The sequence below is a fragment of the Pinus tabuliformis genome, chromosome 1_2 (assembly GCF_031772625.1).
Source record: "Pinus tabuliformis cultivar Carrire ecotype Pingquan chromosome 1_2, CPIR1, whole genome shotgun sequence".
NCBI lineage: Eukaryota > Viridiplantae > Streptophyta > Pinopsida > Pinales > Pinaceae > Pinus > Pinus tabuliformis.
The window spans coordinates 522,925,830-522,947,854 of NC_142298.1; the positions used below are offsets into that span (position 1 = coordinate 522,925,830).

Genomic DNA, 22,025 nt, shown 5'->3' on the forward strand with positions numbered 1-22,025 from the left:
CTCAAATTTACAATTTCAATAAATCCTTACTTCATTATAATCAATATTGAACCTAAAGAAAATCCAAAAAGATAATTAAAAAAAAAGATTAAACTACAATTTGAAAAAATCAATTGTTTTCCTTTCACTGTGGGCTAATTGTTTTGGTTAGTCATTTTATCCGTGTAGCACCCTCCTCCTACATTTACCCAAGTTAATCGGTCCGCTGTGGTAAACATGTGACGAGAGGCTACTATGATCTTATTCAACTCCCCATGTATAGTTAAGGAAGTGGAACTGACAAAACACAACTAACCTAACCTTCTACACATGCTACAGAACCTCCAGGAGCCAACCAACCTTCCCAGGTGATTAACCCCTGAGGCAACCCAACATCTTACTGACCTAGAGCCTCAGTCACTCCCATGACATGGACATGCATGAAACTGGAGCCCTCTAGTCGCTCTCATAGCAAGGGCATACAAGCGACTCAGGTCTTTTTTAGCTAGTTCAAAGCCAACAACCCTAGATTTTGTGCCACATTTTTAGGGCCAGGTCTCAGGCCATTGCCCAAAACTTCATGAAACTTCCAAAAATGAAAAGTAACATTGAAACAATGACACAAATAAAAGTACTTGAACAAAGACTTGATTGGACCCTTACTAGCCATGACAGACATATCGTCAAACATGTCACAAATATGCATTCTACAGGTCATAACAACAATTATGAGCATGGGGGTATCATACTTATATGAAGGTCAGTAAGAAGCATTGATGCCTTATCACCTTAGCTGCATTATCATATATTAGGTCATATATTCATTGTCCATTCATTTACAAATCAAAACATGATGAGAGCCATACATCATCATTGTCATAAATCATACTCATAACCAATATATAAACAATAGAAATAACAAAGATACAACAACCATAGAATCCACATATAAAATAGTACATTTGCACATGCAATACCAAGGAGAAGGAACTCTTATTAATGAATGTGAAAGCCAACCGGGTTTGGTACTTCCACGAACCACTCGATTTTAGATTGGATGACCTAAATATTTCTTTCAACCAATCACCCCCATGCCATATTCCGAGCATGAATGTGGGACTCTTAATTGAAAAAAGAATCGAATGAGGATGAACGCCACCAGATTTCTCCACCTACACCGTGAGGAATTTTACTACCTCCTAGTCTCTAGGCTTTACCACAATCCATAGTCTGATTCAAGGATCACTAGGCCATAATCGAGACACCACCCTCCATGCTTTACCATATATCCTGCCATTCATTAGCCAAGGATTACTAGGCCTGATCAAGGGCACCCACCTCTAGGCTTCATCGTATATCCCGCCATTCATCGGTCAAGGATTCCTAATCTCACCGAGGCAACACAAAATTTAGCTTTACCGCAACCCATAGTCTAGTTCATGGGTTACTAGGCCAAGGCTTTACCGCAATCCACAGATTGGTTCAGGGATCAATAGGCCACGTGTTCTTCCTTTTAGAGATCCACCTCACTCAATTTTGAATCCATACGGCAATCCAACTCCACCAAAGCATGAGAACCTCATCGCATCAAGGCTATATGGAAATGGAAAGGCTAGGATGAAAAACAATGTCACACCAAGAAAAACCCCTGCCAATGACAGCAAAAGAACTAAAAAAACACATGCATAACTATGCATGCCAAAACTAGCAAGGAAATCACACATGCAAATCGATACCTACAAATAATATCATTGTAGCTACTAGATCCTCCTCTTCCTTGCTTGATCCTTTCTTTCCTTTGCCTTCTTTTCCTTTCTTGATCCAATGCTAAAGTGCTCCAAGAAAACTCTAAGTGTCCAAGAGTGAGAGAGAGAGAGAGAGAATAAATAGAGAGCTCCAAATTGAACTAAAAAAAAGGTACTAATTGATCCTTAAAAGCCTTTTTATTAATGAGGCCTCTATTTTCTTCAATTTTCCATTATTTTCCTTCATTTTGCTACTCACATGCAACCTGTGACCTTTCACCTCCCTTTTCTCCTAATTTCCATTGTTTTCATAAATAAAATGTCAATTAATGCCTCATGCCCTTCCAAAGCCTTTGTCATTGCCTTTGCTAATTTTCTTGGTCATAATAAACCAAATGAACACCCACACTAGGATGTTTTTCCCAACAATCAGCTTGGAATAAGTGTCCCACAACTGTGGTTATTATTTTTCCTTTATGAACTTTTATTACATGGAATTTTAACTAGGGTTGTTACAAAGCCCTCCCCCTTGTGGGAACATCGTCCTCAGTGTTCAATGACACCTACAGCCAACAAGACTATTGTAAGCAAAACATACTTCCCATGGAGCTTTATGACATAGCTCGATGCAATATTTACAATGATCAACCTACTGAAAAGAAAACAAACATGACACCCATACCGCTTTGTGGAGCTTTATAACACAACTCATGGCAGTATTTACATCCATATACATATGTACATAAGACAAAAACTACACACCAATATATCTTGATCTCATTACTGTCTGACACATATATCTTGTCCCTAAATTTGATAAAGCCATATGTTGTAAGATGATAGTCCACAACCTGGCCACCTATACCCTGTTATAACCTATGCATAAGCTCCATGTACCTGTCATCCTATTGACCTACCTGTAAGATCTAATCTTGTAAGTATGTCCCATAAGAACTCATAGCTACTATATGATTCACCTGTATCCACCTACTAAGAGCATATGCACCCGTGTTCTCTTTACCCTTGATGTACCTGATCTCAAAATCAAACTCACTATTCGTGGCTAACCATCTAGATTGCATGGCATTCAATTTCAGTTGATCAAACAAGTATCTTAACCCACTATGATCACTCATCAATACAAACATCTTGCTATGAATATAGTGCCTCCAAATATTCAATGCATGGATGATTGCCACCAGCTCAAGATCATGTGTCAGATAATTCTTCTCATGCTCATTCAGTTTCTGTGACTCATAGTACACTATGTGTCCTTCCTGCATAAGGACTCCACCAAGTCCTCTCTTGCAAGCATCTGCACATACCACAAATTATTTGTCCAAATTTGCAATCTTTAACACTAAAGCATTTGTCAACAACTACTTCAATTGTTCAAAACTAGTTGTACATTCCTTTGTCCATTCAAATTTCTTACCTTTCCTCTGCAATGATGTAATAGGATACGAAATGCAAGAAAAGCTCCTAATGAACCTCCTATAGTAACCTGCTAACTCCATGAATGACCTCACTTCATCCAGATTCCTAGGAGCTTCCCACTCCATGATAACTCCTTTCTTCTCTGGATCCATAGTTATACCTTCCTTGGAAACAACATGTCCCAAGTAATGTACCTTTATCTGAAAGAAACAATATTTGCTGAACTTGGCATACAACTAATGCTCTCTCAACAATCTCAACACTGTTGCTAAGTGTTTGGCATGCTCTTCTTCATTTTTAGAATATATCAATATGTCATCAATGAATACAATAACAAACTTGTCCAGAAAAGGACGCAACACACTATTCATCAAGCACATAAAGGTAGTTGGAGAATTAATCAAACCACTACAACAAACTCATAATGCCCGTACCTGGTCCGGAAAGTTGTCTTCTAAATGTCCTCTTCCTTAATGTGTACCTAATGATATATGAATCTAAGATCAATCTTCAAGAATACTTTTTCTCCCTTCAACTCATCAAACAAGTCATCAATCCTCGACAATGGATATTTGTTCTTGATGGTTACCTTGTTCAACTGCCTATAATCAATGCATAGCCTAAGAGTACCATCCTTCTTCTTTACAAATAATATTGATGCACTTCGATACACTTGGCCTAAGGTATCTGTTGTGAAGCATCCCCTTCAACTGCAACTTCAATTCCACTAACTCTAGTGTGCTCATCATGTAAGGTGTCCTTGATGCTAGTGATGCCCCTGGTACCAACTCAATGGAAAATTCTACTTCCTTGTGAGGTGGGAAATCTTAAATATATGCGGGAAACACATTCTGAAATTGTTGCAAGATCGAGTACCTGCTCAATACCTATGCATCCTCAACTTCCTTACCTTTATCACTAGAAATATGTACTGCAAATAATACACACCCCTTTCTGCAACTGCACTTTCCCTGCATAGTTGTCACCATACTAACTGATGTTTCTTTCTTCCCACCCTACAAGATTCTTTGTTCTCCATTATCATCCAAGCACTCAATGGATTTGTCATAACAATCTACCTTGTTCCTATGAAGATATAGCCCGTTCATACCCAAATTCATACTATATGATCCCAACAAAAATACATTCAAATGTGTTGATGTAGGCATACCATTCAACTCAAAAGCACAAACTCTTACTCAATGATGAACTTGCTTCTTTGTACTTATAGCCAACTGCGCTAACTAAGATTCTGCATGCACTTCTTTATTAAAAGCGCATTTATCCATCAAGTCATGGTTAACATAACTATAATTAGATCCAGGGTCAATCAAAATAGAAACAACTTGATCACAAAACTTACCATCCATCTCAATGATAGATGCTTGATGATCTGCCTCCATGTTATCCAGTGCTGCATAGATACAAGGAATGCTCTGCCCAACATCCCCAACAACCTGTGCCTCCTGTTACTATAGATTTGTAGTATACCACCCTGATGCTACGTATAATCCCTCCTAAGATTATCCTTACCACATGTCCAACGTTGCAACCATCCTATACCATCACCTGTATTATGTTTCTATGACCCATGTCCCTGTTGAGCTACATTGGACTTCTTGTATGGTGCAACATTCTCTTTCTCTTCTACATTTTGAGGCCTTTTTCTTCTCAACTACCATTCACCTTTACCTTTATATTTCCCTTTCCATCCTTGCTGAGATTCTTTCTTACGCTTTGAATGTTCATAGCAATGCTTCAATTTCCCAATAACTTCCTCAAGTGACCGAAGCTCATCATACTCAATCTGATCTCTAAATGCTAATGACAATACACTGACAAATTTATGAAATTTAGCTTTCTCATCTTTAAGATATGGTACATACCTGAAAAAGCTCCAAGAACTTGGTCGTATACTCCTCATCTATCATCGATCCCATTTTAAGCTCATAGAATTCCTTGGATTTGTTGTCGTAGTACCTTTCTGACAAGTATTTATTCCTAAAGGGTCTCTTGAATTCATGCTAACTCAAGTCTTCTATCCTGATGTCTCTGACCTGTCTTACATCTTCCCACCAGATGTCTGCTTTCCCTTTGAGGCTGAAGATAACTACTATGCCTTCATATTCTCTATGTACTCATGCAGTTCAAAGAACTTCTTCATCCCAAGTAGGGAACATTTTAAGGATGGAATTTTATTTTAAAGTTTAGCAACCTTGGCAAATCTTACTAGTCCTTATATCCAAATTTTAATCTGTTTGATGATAATTTTGTAAAAATGTTTATATCTATAATTATTTTATATTAGATAATATATAATATTGGCGATTTTTAAGGTAAAACAATTTTATACTATAAAATTTGGGCAAATTCGTCTTTAGAAAAATGGAAATCAGCGATTTTTTTTTGGAAAAAGCATGGAATATTAGCCCAAATGTGGATATTAGCCCCTAAAATTTTCCCTGATCCCAAGTAACCTATACTTTGCATCCTCCAACTTCTTCAAATCTCTATCAAAAGTAGGTGGTCTAGGTTTCTTAAACTCATAAGGAAAGTATTCCTTATCATTCCTCTTGTAAGGGTGATAACAATGACTATCATAGTGCCTATCAGAACCAGGACTAGAATAGTACCTGTGTCCATCGCCTCTCCTATCCGAAGTGTCCAAGAACCTGCCATCTCTAACCATGTCATCTCCATCTGACGTGTGTCCACCATGAGATCTAATTCCATATGCCCCATTTGTTTTGTCCTCCTTCCCATGGCTGATCCAAAGTGGTCCCTATCTCTGTAATTCTAACAAACTCTGAAGGATTACTGCATTGAATTCTGCTTGTTTCTCCTGTGCCTGCATGATTCTGTCATTATCTTCCTTGCAACTTCTTAATTCTTCTGTTAAGCTTCTCAATGTGTCTGCTAAGTCAGAAGAATGCGCAACACCATGTTGCTCATCTCATCCATAGGGAGAGTCTCAGGAACTGTAGTCTACCATCTTGGTAGTCATCTTTGTTGTTTTCTTCTTGCAAGGTATATCATGTCAACTAAATCAAAATATAAACAGAATCAACATACCTTTGTATAGTTTGGGGAGGATATCTCATCTGCAAGATCAACCAGATTAGCGCAATACATGTATAAACATAATCATAACAACATATAGATGTCATCATAACCATAGTCCAGTCATCAATGCATGACCATATCAACCACACATCATGACCTCATGCATGACAACTACAACCATGTCAATGTATGCATAATCAACATATGTACGACATGCATGCATACACGATACATAAAACCACTGTCATGCATAACCAATGCATAAACGACCTATACTCATGATAAACACATCCAACACACCATCCACTTTCACATGGTGACACCACTGCAACCATGACCAACACCATGCATATGAAACAAGCACATAAACCACAAGCATAGAGAACACATATGCCACCGATATGAATGCATGACCAACACACTACCCATCTAGTCCAAGGGGTGAACCATGCTCTGATACCACTTTGTAACACCCTCCTCCCACATTTACCCAAGTTAACTGGTTCGCTGGGGTAAACAAGTGATGAGAGGCTACTATGATCTTATTTAACTCCCCATGTAGCATTAGGGAAGTGGAACTGATAAAACACAACCAACCTAACCTTCTACAAATACAAATACAAATACAAATACTTATACTTGAACAAATACATGATTGGACCCCTACTAGCCATGACAAACATATCGTTAAACACATCACAAGTATGCATTCTATAGGTCATAACAACATATCTGAGCATAGGGGCCTCATACTTATTTGAAGGTCACTAAGAAGAATTGATGTATTATCACATTAGTTGCATTATCATCTATTAGGTCATATATTCATTTTTCATTCATTTACAAATCAAAACATGATGAGACATATACATCATCACTGTCATAAAGCATACTCATAACCAACATATAAACAACCAAAATAATAAGGATACAACAACCATAAAATCCACATATAAACCAATACATTTACACATGAAATACCAAGGAGAAGGAACTCTTATTAATGAATGCAAAATCCAACTAGGTTTGGGACTTCCACAAACCACCCGACAGCATATTGGATGAACCAAGTCTTTCTTTCATCTAATCATGCTTGTGCCATATTGCAAGCATGAATGTGGGACTCATAACTGAAAAAATAACCAAATTAGCATGGATACCACCGGATTTCCCTACCTACACTGTGAGGAATTTTACTGCTTCCTAGTCTCTAGGATTTACCGCAATCCACAGTCCGATTCAGGGATCATTATGTTGAAAAGTGTAACTAGGTTTGGTCTTCATAATTACATGTAATTATGATTTTATGTAATAAGATGTAAAAAAGAAAAAGAAAATTATTATATTGACTTGCTTCATGGGTGTCACGAGCAAGGGATTTCACTTTTAGTCAAGAATCCCATTGAGATTATTTAGGATTTATTTGTCATCTAGTCATAAAATGTTAGAGTCATTGTCATGTAATGAAGTCATGTTACACTTTGTAAAAGAGTCAATCTTGACTATGTAAAGCATCCTCCAAGACCTTGTCACTTATCCTCTTCAACTCAGCCTACAACGCTGGGAGAAACTACTAGATGAAGTCATCCTAACCTCAAGTGAATATGATGGCCTAAAGGACATGTGTGGAGGTGTATAAATATCCCAACTCGACTTCACTTGAAGACACACAATTCGATCAAGCAACTTGACTTGAATTCGTTGAAACAGAAGTGCGAAGAAGGGGTCAAGAGAAGTGCGAAATAGAAGTACGAAGAAAGGATAACGAAGAAGATCTTCTGGGTATTACGAAGTAGGGTTTCTTCTTGGATCAACAAAGAGAGGTTTCTTTTGGGGTAGCAGAGATTCTTCTGGGAAAGTGAAGAAGGAGGTTTCTTCTGGGCAGGGAAGAAGATATTCGTCTAGGGTAGCAAAGAGGAGGTTTCTTCTGGGACAGGGAAGGAGAAGTTTCTTCTGGGGTAGCGAAGTAACGATTCTTCTAGGAGACCGAGATAGAGATCTAGAGACCAAGATTCTATAGAGGAAACCAATGATATCATAGAGACCGAGTTTCTCCAGAGGAAGTCAAGAAGAAGTAGTGTGAAGGATAAAGACCAAAATTCTCTAGAAGAATCTAAGGAGAGCAGTTCAAGATCAAGAAAAGGGAAGAGGTAGAGCATCAAGGATAGTGACAAGGTTCTTGGGAGGATACTAGAGTCAAGGGTCTATGTCATGGTCTTGGTACTTATCAATTGAAGATCTAGAAGAATAATTTTGATCGGGTTTTCCTCTCAAGAAGTGAGAGGTTTTGGCCCTGGTTGAGAAGCCTACATACTGTGTCACTTGTCTTTTATTGTACATATTGGTAATTGTCTTGATGAAGAGAACACAATAATAAGCTAACAAAGAAAAGACTATAAGCTAAGGAAGTAAAAGTATATCACAAACAATTATCAAGTAGAGAAATTGTTAACTCCGAATGCCCTAGATTTCTCAACACACTAGACCATAATCGAGACACCAAACTCCAGGCTCTACCATATATCCTACCATTCACCAGCCAAGGATTCCTAGGCCTGATCAAGGGCACCCACCTCTAGGATTTATTTTATATCTTGCCATTCGTCGGTCGAGGATTCCTAAGCCCACTGAGGCAATACAAAATATGGATTTATTGCAACCCACAATAAGGTTAAGGGGTTACTAGTCCAAGGCTTTACCGCAATCCATAGTCTGGTTTAGGGATCACTAGGCCATGTGTTCTTCCTTTTAGAGATCCACCCCACTCAATTCAAATCTATCCGACAATCCAGCTCCACCAAAACTTGAGAACCCCATCACATCAAGGCTATCAAGAAATGGCAAGGATATGCTGAAAAACAATGTCACACCTAGCAAAACCCGTGCAAATAACAACAAGAGAACTAAGAACACACATGCATAACCATGCATGCCAAAACAAGCAAGGAAATCACACACGCAAATCGATACTTGCAAATAATCCTGCTCTAGCTAGTAGATCCTGCTCTTCCTTGCTTGATCTTGCTTTCCTTTGCCCTCTTTTCCTTTCTTTATCCAATGCTGAAGTGCTCCAAGAAAAATCTAAGTGTCCAAGAGCGTGAGAGAGAGAGAGAGAGAGAATAAAGAGAGAGTTCCAAACTAAACTGACAAAATGTACCAACTGATCCTCATAAACCTTTTTATTAATGAGGCCTCTATTTTCTTCAATTTTCCATTATTTTCTTTCATTTTCCTCCTCACATGCAATGTGTGACCTTTCACCTCTCTTTCTCCTAATTTCCATTATTTTCATAAATAAAATGTCAATCAATGCCTCATGCATTTCCAAAACCTTTGCCATTGCCTTTGTCAATTTCCTTAGCCATGATAAACCAAATGAACACCCACACTAGGATGTTTTGCCCAACATTCAACTTGGAATAAGTGTCCCATAACCGTGATTATTATTTTGCCTTTATTAACTTTATTACATGGATTTTTCACTAGCGTTGTTACAATCTGAATTGATACATTTTTTTTTGTTATTTAAATTGCAATCTTCAAGGCATAAATGAATACCTCATTTTTTTTTGTTATTTAAATTGCAATCTTCAATGCATAAATGAACACTTAGATTGTGTAAACTACCTACTTAAATTTACAATTTCAATAGATTCTTTTTTTTTTTTTTTTTTCTTTTTTTTTTCGATGTGGTTCACGGGGCACCGGAGGTGGGCCGCTACGTCCACGTAGAGAAGCACGGCCATCAGGCCTAACCCCGAGGGCGTCGAGGAGATTTGACCCCGTGACCTCCCAAACCGGGAGAGTACTATCAACGGGAACTCGACCATTTGAGCTATCCCTCGGGGCTAATTTCAATAGATTCTTACCCAGTTTTTTGCTACAATTTCTAAGATATATATGAATTAAGCATTCTAAAAAAATCCTTAAAACACTGAAACTACTTAACTCAATCTTACCATTTCAATAAAAATTTATCTGAATAGATACAATTATTCTAGGATTATATTTTTTTGTTATTTAAATTGCAATTTTCAAGGCGTAATGAATTCCATGTCCTCAATTTTTTTTGGAGCACTTAGATTGCGTAGACTACTTAACTCAAATTTACAATTTAAGTAAATCCTTATTTCATTATAATCAAAATTGAACCCAAACAAAATAAAAATAAATAAGTAAAAAAGCAGATTCAATTATAATCAAAATTGAACCCAAAGAAAATAAAAATAAATAAGTAAAAAAGCAGTTAAACTACACTTCGAAAAAATCAACCATCTTCCCTTCATTGGGGCTAATTGTTTTGTTCTTTTAATCCGAATTGATACTTTTTTTTGTTATTTAAATTGAAATTTTTAAAGCATAAATGAATTTGGCCTCCTACAAAATCTTTGGAACACTTAGATTGTATAGATCCATTCAAATTTACAATTTCAATAAATCTTTACATAATTTTTTTGCAGAATTATAATTTGTTATTTAAATGAGTTCTGCTTAAATCATGAATCACATAACCGTCCATTTTGACATTTAAATTATGTAAACTACTTAACTCAATCTTACAATTTCAATAAATCCTTACTTCATTATAATCAAAATTGAACAAAAATAAAATAAAAAAATTAAACTACACTTTGAAAAAATCAACCATCCTCCCTTCCCTGTGGCCTAATTGTTTTGGTCCAGTAATACCATTTTTTATAGGATTAAATATTTTTGTTATTTAAACTGCAGTTTTCAGGCATAAATGAATTCAACCTCCTAAAAAACATAGGAACATTTACATTGTATCACTTAACTCATTTTTACAATTTCAATAAATTCTTACTGTCAATAAGTCCTTTATTATAATCAAAATTGAACCCAATATATATATATATATATATATATATATATATATATATATATAATTAAATTACATTTTGAAAAAATCAACCATCTTCCCTTCACCTTAGGCTAATTGTTTTGGTCTTTTTATAATTTTTTGTTATTTAAATTGGTTGCGGGGCATAAATAAATTATGTGTCTTAAAAAATCTTTGGAACACTTAGATGGTGTAACCTACTAAACTCAAATTTATAATTTTAATAAATCCTATGTCTTAAAAAATCTTTGGAACACTTAGAATGTATAACCTACTAAACTCAAATTTAAAATTTTAATAAATCCTTAGCGATTTTTGCACAAAACTATAATTTGTTACTTAAATTGTAGTTTTCAAGATATAAATGAATTAAGTATTGTTTAAAAATCCTTAAAAAACTTAGATTTTAGATAAATGTTTTTCAGATTAATTACATCGTTAAGATTGGTTGATTTTTTGGAAAAATTTCCTGTATAATTTCCGATCTAATTTGTTAAGAATTTTCTGGTATTTTCCTATCTAATTTGTTTAGAATCCATCTAGGATTTATTGAAATCACAAATTTGACATGTGAGCTCTTCACAATAGAAGTGCCCCACGAGTATTTGAGGGTGTTGAATCCATATATGCAGTCAAAAAACCAGTTTAAACAACATAAATCAAGATTTTCCCACAATTTTTTTTTCCCTAGATTGTATATTTTCCTATCTAATTTGTCTAGAATCCACCTAGGATTTATTGAATCACAAATTTGACATGTGAGCTCTTCACAATAGAAGTGCCCCAGTGGTTTTTGAGGGCGTTGAATCCATATATGCAGTCAAAAAACCATTGTAAACAACACAAATCAAAATTTGGCCACAATTTTTTTCCTTCGATTTTATATTTTCCTATCTAATTTGTCTAGAATCCACCTAGGATTTATTGAAATCACAAATTTGACATGTGAGCTCTTCACAATAGAAATGCCCCATGGTTTTTGAGGGTGTTGAATCCATATATAAAGTCAAAAAACCAGTTTAAACAACACAAATCAAGATTTGGCCACAACTTTTTTTCCCTGGATTCTACCTAGAAATCAGCGAAAAACACCAAAAAGTAACACTTAAAGACTATTCCTAATGTAAAATACTTGACTCAATCTCACAATTTCAATAAATCCTTGCTTCATTATAATCAAAATTGAACTCAAACAAAGTCCAAAACAATAATTAAAAAAAATAAAAATAAACTACACTTCCAAAAATTCAACTATCTTCCCTTCATTGTGGGCTAATTGTTTTGGCTTTTTTATCTGAATTCATACCATTTTTTTTTGTTATTTAAATTGCAATTTCCAAGGCATAAATAAACTCGGTCTCCTAATTTTTTTTCGAAACACTTAGATTGTGTAGACTACTTAATTCAAATTTACAATTGCAATAAATCCTTACCAATTTTTTTTTGTAGACTTATAATTTGTTATTTAAAATGCAATTTTCAAAATATAAATGAATTAAATATTCTAAAAAAATTCTTAAAACACTTGGACTATCTAAACTACTTAATTGGATTTTACAATTTCAATAAAACCTTACTTCATTATATTTAAAATTGAACAAAAAAAAATCCAAAAATTTTGAAAAAATCAACCATCTTCCCTTCACCATGACTTAATTGTTTTGATCTTTTTATCTGAATTGATTCAAGTTTTTTATGTTATTTAAATTGCAATTTTCAAAGCATAAATAAATTCTGCGTCTTAAACAAATTTGTGGAACACTTGGATCATGTGAACTACTTAACTCAAATTTACAATTTCAATAAATTCTTACCGAATTGATTCAATTTTTTATGTTATTTGAATTGCAATTTTCAAGGCATAAATAAGTTCTGCGTCCTAAAAAAATCTACTGGTTTCAATAAATCCTTACAGAATTGATTCAATTTTTTATGTTATTTGAATTGCAATTTTCAAGGCATAAATAAGTTCTGCTTCCTAAAAAATCTACTGGAACACTTAGATTATGTAAACTACTTAACTCAAATTTACAATTTCAATAAATCCTTACTAATTTTTTTGCAGACTTATAATTTGTTATTTAAATTGCAGTTTTCAAAATCTAAATGAATTAAATATTTTAAAATATTCTTAAAACACTTAAATTATATAAACTACTTAACTCAATCTTACAATTTCAATAAATTTTTATTTCACTATAATCAAAATTGAGCCCGAAGAAAATCTAAACAAAACAATTAAACTATAATTTGAAAAGATCAACTATCTTCCCTTCACTGACGGCTAATTGTTGTGGTCTTTTTATCTAAATTGATACATTTGTTTTTAAGATTTTAATTTTTTATTATTTAAATTGCAGTTTTAAGGTAAAAATAAATTCTCTGTCCCAAAAAAAATTGGAACACTTAGATTGTATAAATTACTTAACTCAAATTTACAATTTAACTCAAATTTACAATTTCAATAAATCTTTATTGATATTTTTACAAAATTATAATTAATATTTAAATTACAATTATCAAAATATAAATAAATTAAATGTTTTAAAAGATCCTCAAACACTGAGACAAAATCTTTAACTTAATTTTACAATTTCAACAAATCCTTATTTCATTATAATCATAATATAATGAAATAATTAAAAAAACAATTAAACTACACTTATAAAAAATCAACAATCTTCCATGAATATAGAAGACCAAGCCTGGCACAATTAAAATCTTCAGCTATCTTCCATAGATACAGAGGACCAAGCCTGGCACAATTAAAATCTTCAGCTATCTTCCATAGGTACAGAGGACCAACCTGGCACAATTAAAATTACAAAGGAAAGCCAAACTGGCACAATTAAAATTTTCAACTATAATTTAAAAAACATAATTTTACAATTTCAATAAATCCTTATTTTATTATAATCATAATAAAATAATTAAAAAACCAATTAAACTACACTTTTAAAAAATCAACATTCTTCCATAAATATAGAAGACCAAGCCTGGCACAATTAAAATCTTCAGCTATCTTCCATAGATACAGAGGACCAAGGCTGCCACAATTAAAATCTTCAGCTATCTTCCATAGGTACAGAGGACCAAGCCTGGCACAACTAAAATTACCAAGGAAAGCCAAACTGGCACAATTAAAATTTTCAACTATAATTTAAAAAACATTGGCTGTTCACCATCTATCTCCAAACCTTTTAAATTGGAGCAAATAGAAACATTAATATTCTCTGGTGCTCTACCATGTGAATGTACATTTACAAGAAGACAAGATGGAATCAAGAGGCTTAAAGGGTCATCTTCCTGCCTTCTAGAAACAGTCATGGGGTGAGCCCACAGACTAAGACTTGCCTTTCTTTACCAGGGTATGACCTCAAAAAGGCCGGGGGCCCATTTTTGCTTCGTGAAGAAGCAAGAAATGTCGCCCAACGACCATTCGCCAAATAGTAGGTAGCAATTAGGGTTGAATTTGCAGGTAGTAGGCTGCCGACCCCGATCTCCACCGAGGCCCACTCAGCTATGGAGTCCGACAATACCATAACGTTGACAACTGATAACCACGACACATCTGTGGCGCAAAAACAAGAAATGGCAAGATATTTCCATGGGGGCTGCGAGGCCTAATCCCACTCCATTTGGCGAAGATCACGAGATGATAAAGACGGTCAGTAAGGGGAATGGATCCAACGTCGACATTTAGTGCGGGGAACGTTCTTGATCGGCGCATTACGCGTGGAATGGGCGTCACAAATACATCAGCAAACGACCGACCGCCATTGAAGGAATAGGGAGCAGGGAAGTTTCCCTCCGGCTTCCTAGTTTGACTATTTCACGCGGATTTCACACGGATTACTCGCCCCATAAAATCGAGCAGCGCTCGGTGTTCTCACATTATAATTACCCTCCCCGTCCTCCTTTTCCCGCGAACACCAGTTAACGATAAACCAGTGATACTCTTCGAGCATGGCGAATCAGCAGCAGCAATCCTTCTGGCGGTTCGGTGAACAGCTGCGAGTACTGCAGGCAAATCCGGCACTAGATGAAAACAGTAAATGGAGTGTCGCCGCTTCCAATTTGGCGGCGTTTTCTAATTTATCTCTGTCGGAGCAGCCTAAGTCGAAGAGTACCAGTAATGACAAGCTCGACACGCCCAGGCGGAATTACTCCGACAAGGCAACCGCGGCCAGAGGAAAACTGAAGCAGAAGGCCGACAAATTCAATGTTAACAGCGCTGATTGGAAACAGTCAGGCGATGCAGGGAATAACATAAAGAATAAGCATAACAACAACAACACCAATACTAAGCTTGGGGTTTATAGTAACAGCAACAATGGAAATCATTCCAATGATAAGAATACTAACAACAATAATAACAATAACAGCAATAATAATTTGGACAAGAGATTCAAAACCCTTCCTCCATCGGAGTCACTTCCCAGGAATGAGACGCTTGGGGGTTACATATTTGTCTGCAACAACGACACTATGCAAGACGATCTCAAAAGGCAGCTCTTTGGTATGTCAAATTTATAATATTTCTTCTTTTCCCTCTAGCAAAATATCCATAATAGGGATTGTATTGGGAAATTGGATATATATTATTGACAATCTGATGATTTCTGTGATAAATTCGCAATAATTTGATGAATTCCGTGATAAATTCACAATAATTTGATGAATTCCTTGATAAATTCACAATAATTTGATGAATTCTATTACTATGTGTGTTGGGTTTTGAAATTGTGAAGATTAAAGTGTGCGGGCTTTCGTTGTTTATTATCCATTAGGTAAAGCCTTCACTCATCATCAGGGAAATGACTTGTTTTTCACTGTTTCTGTTGAATTCAGTTTACCGATTTCCCAGTAGAGTACGTATCCGATGGGATTTTATTGGTGAAACCACATATATGTAATTAATAATTGATGAATTCTGTGACTGCTGGAAAAATGCCATGGGTTTTGAAATTATAATGTTTAAATTGTGTACGCTTTCGTTGTTTATTGAGTTAGCGATTAGGTAACATCTTTGACCCCTCATCAGGGAAATAGTTTGCTCCTCACTGTTTTTGTTGAATCCAATTTACCAATTGACCTGTCTCCAAAGCGGCTTGTGGTAGATCTGGTTAGTCTTTTCCTGACTTGTTCAATTTTTACGGGATCATCATCAGATCAACTTAGAGGACCCTTTTACTAATCCCTATGTTGATAACTCCCCCCCTCCTCCCCACCCTTCCTTTGTTTTAAATGGCTGGAAAACGCTGTATATATCCTTTATGCAGCACAGTAACTTTAACACCACGGTCTATGACAATGAATTATAATCAAAGTTTGTGCTAATTTTATCTGAAAACACAAGTTTCTGCAAGGGGTAAGAAGATTCAATGAAACTTCGATGGGAATATCAGATCAACTCATAGAACTTTTTTACTAAATCCAACATAGTTAACTTTCGTTCCCCTGTTTCAATACCGAACTCTGTGTATATTCTTTTTGCAGCGTAGAAGCTTTAGCCTTTAAAACCATGGTTTATGTCAATGAATTTTAATCAATTTTTTTACCGTGTTTTTGACACTGCATCTTGAATCTTTAAATGTATATTATAATGAATACACTGGTTTTTGTCTGGGGACAGAAGAGTTCATGAAACTGCATTAATTCAAAATTTGCAAAGCATTTTATCAGTGCTGTAAAATTTTTGCTGATACCTGTGAGAGTTTTAACTTTTCCTTAACTGATTTCAACGAACTTCTTCCTTCCATGGAATGAAAATTGAAGTTTGCCTCCCCTTTATCCCTTCATTATTTGTGTCTCTGTGTATAATCTTCTTTCCATGATTTTCAATATTTTGTGATTCTACCTTTTGTTTTTGTTGTATTGATGAAGCTTTGTATCCGGTGAATAATTTCTGTTTCATCCTTTTTACGGTGTAATTATTATTATTGTCGATACTCTGGGACTTTCCTGAGTGATATATGTGCTGTACAAATTTATTGTTTATTTCTTTTCTACAGCGTGCTTGTCATTATTTTCTGATTCTCTGTTTTTTTAACATTTTTCCTTTCTGAATATTGTTCTTTTTCACTGTTTTAGCGAAGTGTTGTACCTGGTAAGCAAGTTTACTGTTTTTGCAGCTTGTTTATCTTTATTTGTTGGTATTATGTGATTTTGCCATTTTTTGGTAGTGTTGGCAAAGTATTTTATCTGGTAAAGAAATGTTCTGTTTTTTCCTTTTTGGCAGTCTGCTTCGCATTCTTTGTTTGGAGTCTTGATCTCAGTCAAAAAATAAAATAGACAGGCTAGAAGTTAAATAGACCCGTATAGTATTATTTCAGGTTCAATGTTGATATGAAATGCTGATATGAATTCCCACAAATGATATTCCTTTTTCAGATGTTTTGCACCTATAAAATACCAATTTTTGCACATGTAGATGTTATAGGGAGAATATGTAAAGTTGCTACCTTCTCTTTTTTGTTGATGACGTTCTAATTTTTATGAGATCCTATCTTAGGTGGAGATGCTCCATTTGTATGGGATGTGCCCATGTATGATGCAAAAAGTACAGAGTGCTTGCTTTGTTGTTGGCAAGAACTTCAAACCCAAAGCATGTACTTTGTGAAGAACTAGATTAGGCATTTGATTATCGAGTATTTAAGATGAATAAGGTAATCTATAAGATGGCACGAGGAAAGCCAAGTGAGGTTTGGGATTTTAAACCTTATGTAAGAAACCCTACCTTCTTTCCAAGCCATACTACATTTTTTCATGTTTTAGTGAAGCAAACCCCATTCCTTGTTGTGATATAAGTGGAACAGTAGAATAACCACCTTTTTAACTTGAACACCTTGGACAAAAAGATATTAGGCAATTTCATTCTCCTCTGCCCAGTTCCTACAGCTATACTTGCCGTTTTTGTTATTTGAGAGATATTGCCTTAAGTTGATCTTGTAATGCCCATTTCTAGGAAAGATATAGAATCATAGATACTCTTCAATCCAGTTAGAGCTGAAGATGACATGCTTGCTCTCATTGCTTATGTAGAAAGAGTGATCTTGTGCCACAACTTTCCACTCATTAGCTCCTTGATGTATCATTGTTGTTGTACATCTATATCTATTTATGATAAAATTATATGATTCATTTTCAATTAAAAGATGGGAAGATATGACCTGTAGTGGTCACTAATGCTGAATGAACACTGGGAGTTAACTAGAAAGAGGCTCCTTCCCTTTTGATCTCATGGTGGCTAACATGGAAATAAATGTTGTTAGTGGTAGTGATCACCATTTCTCGAATGCTGGCAGTTTCTCAACTACTAGTGTTCTTTCCGCATGTGGTGAGCAACATGGAAGTAAATGTTGTTACTTGTAAGTTGTATTAGGATAGTACACCTTACTATGTTTGATTGTTTATGCAATCAGACTGATTATTAATGATACGAGGCTTCCTGGATCAGGATGAGTGTTTCTAGTGAGCTTGTGACCCCATATTTGTATCCTTCTTCAGCCAGCTCATGAGACACTTTTTCATGTCAAGTAGGAAGATTGTTCCGGTCGTCAGCACCATTGAAACAATATGGTGGGACTCCCTTTTATCAGTATTAAGGTTTTCTTGTCAATATATATGAAATTGTTTGCTCGCAGCTTACGACTATTCTGCTACGATGCAGATCTGAATGTAAATGGCCTCTCTTCTGTATTTCATCATTGAAATCCATGAAGTATTTTGTTTGTGTCTTATAACTAATTTGAATGAATATGGTTTTTCTTCTGTATTTCAACTTTGAAATACCTGGATTTAATGTTTAGAACTCCATATAACAGAGCAGACGGATATTAGTGGGCACAATAAACTGCCGTTTAATGATGGCCGAGTGTTTTCAGAGTTGATGATTTTATTGTAGCATGAACAGTATGTAAAAAAACGATCTCATGAAAGTGAAGGGTTTAGGTTCCTAACTGGACCTTTGTACACCTGGGAATTTTTTTCTTGAAGCTAAGCATACTCCATTAAAAGAATCGGTTATGCCAATTCTCTTGCTTAGCATGCCCGACATTGAAACCTATTAAGATAAATGTTTTTAATAGAAACCCTAGTTGAAACTCTTTTTCTGAGATTCATTATCCCGTATGAAATATTCTTGTTGGAGATACTGATTATTTGATTTGGTTTTAGGTTTGCCACAAAGATATCGAGATTCAGTTCGTGCGATAACCCCCGGGCTACCTCTATTTCTGTATAACTACACTACACACCAGCTCCATGGAATCTTTGAGGTTGGTCTAATATGTCATATTTCTCTTTTCTCTTTTTATGAAACTCTTTAGTGCTAGATTTATTCCTTAAAAAATGATCATTCAAAATCGACATCGCTAATATAGTCTGAATGGATCTCCATTAGGCTGCAAGTTTTGGAGGAACTAATATTGATCCAACAGCTTGGGAGGATAAAAAGTGTCAAGGAGAATCAAGGTTTCCTGCTCAGGTAAGGATTTGGGTAAAATTATAAAATTATTGGGCTGATATAGTGAGCTATCATTGGGATTTGCTTTGGATGCTAAATTCTGTGGAAAGTTCCCATGCTAATATTGACCTCTGAGCTCTGTCATTTGTATAACTTGGTTTCATTCTAGTCATTCTTTTCTGTTTTTATTGTTTTGACACACGATAATTTTTGTCTTTTCAGGTTCGCATACGCACGCGGAAAATTTGCAAGGCATTGGAAGAAGATGCATTCAGGCCCATCCTCCATCATTATGATGGTCCAAAGTTTCGGTTGCAGCTGAATGTTCCAGAGGTACGTTTTGAACATTAGGCTCCGACATTAAGCTCCATATGACTTGTGATCTGTTCCAGATTTAGTATATCTAACTATGTCATTGTTTTTCAGACACTGGCACTCATGGATATCTGTAGCGAGAATGGACCCCCATAAATAGCACAATGCTTTTATGGTGCCATGAAAAAGTCTTATAATGCGGTATATTACAGTATTACATATGAATTTTGGGCTCTGAATCGTCAGATAATGTTTTGTAAAACTGGGGCCTCTCATCCTTCAGAGGACCGATGACGCCATTTTGACTGCTGTGTAAATTTCTATCGCTGGGGATTGAAGTTGAGATGTATACATAGTTTAGCTCATGAATTATCATCATGGCAGCTATATAGATATTATAGGAGGGAGTATTTAACCTGCTTTCTGTGGACACTCTTCCAGTAGGAACGGGGTTGCAAATTGTGGCTGTTTGTTAAAAGTAATATGGCAGAACATTTTAACCCTTCGAGATTGAGTAATTACTTCAATAATGCGGTTGGAAAATGTGCTAGTTTGAGCATAATTAAGTGGCAGAAAAATAAATGTTTTTTTAATTTTTTGTCTTCAATGACATTCCTATATTATGTGCATAATGGTGGTGACAAGATATTGCACTCTGACCTTTTTACATTACTAGTAGGGCCCTGGCTCCATGTTGGCATAGAAATATTATTTGCAGAGTGATGTACTTGGCATTGCAGCAGGCTTAACTTAATAAAGAGCATTTCGAAAGTTACTTGTTGAGCCAAACTAGCAAATGATCGTCCTTGCATTTTCGTTAGTTACAGTGAATGGATGTTCTTCTTCCAGTATTGTATCTGGAAGGTGCATTAATGATAAAATATCGTTTAATTCACTTTAACATCCGTGAAATGAATAGTAAAAGTGGTCTGTGTATACAGTATAACTGACATGGGTGAAACCTTTCTCAAGTTTTTGTAAAAGCATTGTTTTTTTTTGCTTTGAAACAAGGTTTCTGGTATGTCAAAGTGAGAGGCAATTTTTTCTCTGATATAGAGACCTTGACAGGCTACAGATTTACATTTCACCGGGCTTTTTTCATCACTTTATTTCCCTATGCAAGGATGGTGTATTTTGAGTACCTGTATTCTTCTTGGTGTTGACTGATCTTTTCGCAACTTACCTTTTGAGGTTCCTCATCATTCTTGGGCTCTTTATCCCGTCATTTGCTTTTTCCTTGCCCAACTTTTCCATCCAGAAGGATTAGGAAGTTCATTGATAATTGTTTAAAGAATTTGGTATGTTTTGGAGAATTGGTTAGAGAATTTGGTGACATCCCCGCCATTTGCTTTTTTCTTGCCCACCTTTCTTTCCAGAAGGATTAGGAAGTTAATTCAATAATGGTTTAATGAATTTGGTATGTTTTCGAGAATTGATAAGAGAATTTGGTGGCTGTTTTAGAACATTTGAATTGTGGAATGTGTTCCCTTTATCTTTATATTTATATTTATATACAAGTTGAATGTGGTTACTTAACATGATGTATTTGATATCGCTAATCTTTAATTATGTTAGTGAACAAATGTGAGTTGTGATCAAGAGGATATGTATATTTCTTTAGAGGATATGAATGTTTTTTTATTTATTAGATGAAGAACAAAGGTTATGGAAATTAAATTAAATATTGAGAAGTTTTAATGAAATTAATTGAGCTTTATCAATATTATATTATTTATATTTTGTGTATATGTATGTATTATAATATGAATTTATAAATCTAAGTGGTGTAGGATATGTATGAAGGATTAGGAAGTTCATTGATAATTGTTTAAAAAATTTGGTATGTTTTCGAGAATTGGTTAGAGAATTTGGTGACATCCCTGCCATTTGCTTTTTTCTTGCCCACCTTTCCTTCCAGAAGGATTAGGAAGTTAATTCGATAATGGTTTAATGAATTTGGTATGTTTTCGAGAATTGATAAGAGAATTTGGTGGCTGTTTTCGAACATTTGAATTGTGGAATGTGTTTCCTTTATCTTTATATTTATATTTATATACAAGTTGAATGTGGTTACTTAACATGATGTATTTGATATCGCTAATCTTTAATTATGTTAGTGAACAAATGTGAGTTGTGATCAAGAGGATATGTATATTTC

At 35.1% G+C, this 22,025-nt stretch overlaps 1 protein-coding gene across 1 annotated transcript; it reads left to right on the forward strand.

The window, feature by feature from the left end:
• The first annotated feature begins 14,686 nt into the window (after nt 1–14,686).
• LOC149206638 (B2 protein-like) lies at nt 14,687–20,485 on the forward strand. The gene is made up of 5 exons (XM_089395517.1): nt 14,687–15,604; nt 19,264–19,364; nt 19,490–19,573; nt 19,775–19,885; nt 19,979–20,485. The coding sequence occupies exons 1-5, from the start codon at nt 15,052–15,054 to the stop codon at nt 20,021–20,023; spliced, it is 894 nt and encodes a 297-aa protein (XP_089251643.1). The 5' UTR covers nt 14,687–15,051; the 3' UTR covers nt 20,024–20,485.
• Nucleotides 20,486–22,025: the final 1,540 nt, after the last annotated feature.

Bases quoted from the DNA above. Each gene is read 5' to 3' on its own strand.
- LOC149206638 (XM_089395517.1), top strand. From the start codon at position 15,052: ATGGCGAATCAGCAGCAGCAATCCTTCTGGCGGTTCGGTGAACAGCTG. The intron at 19,365-19,489 runs GTTGGTCTAATA...GATCTCCATTAG, and splicing joins AGCTCCATGGAATCTTTGAG to GCTGCAAGTTTTGGAGGAAC. The intron at 19,574-19,774 runs GTAAGGATTTGG...TTGTCTTTTCAG, and splicing joins AATCAAGGTTTCCTGCTCAG to GTTCGCATACGCACGCGGAA.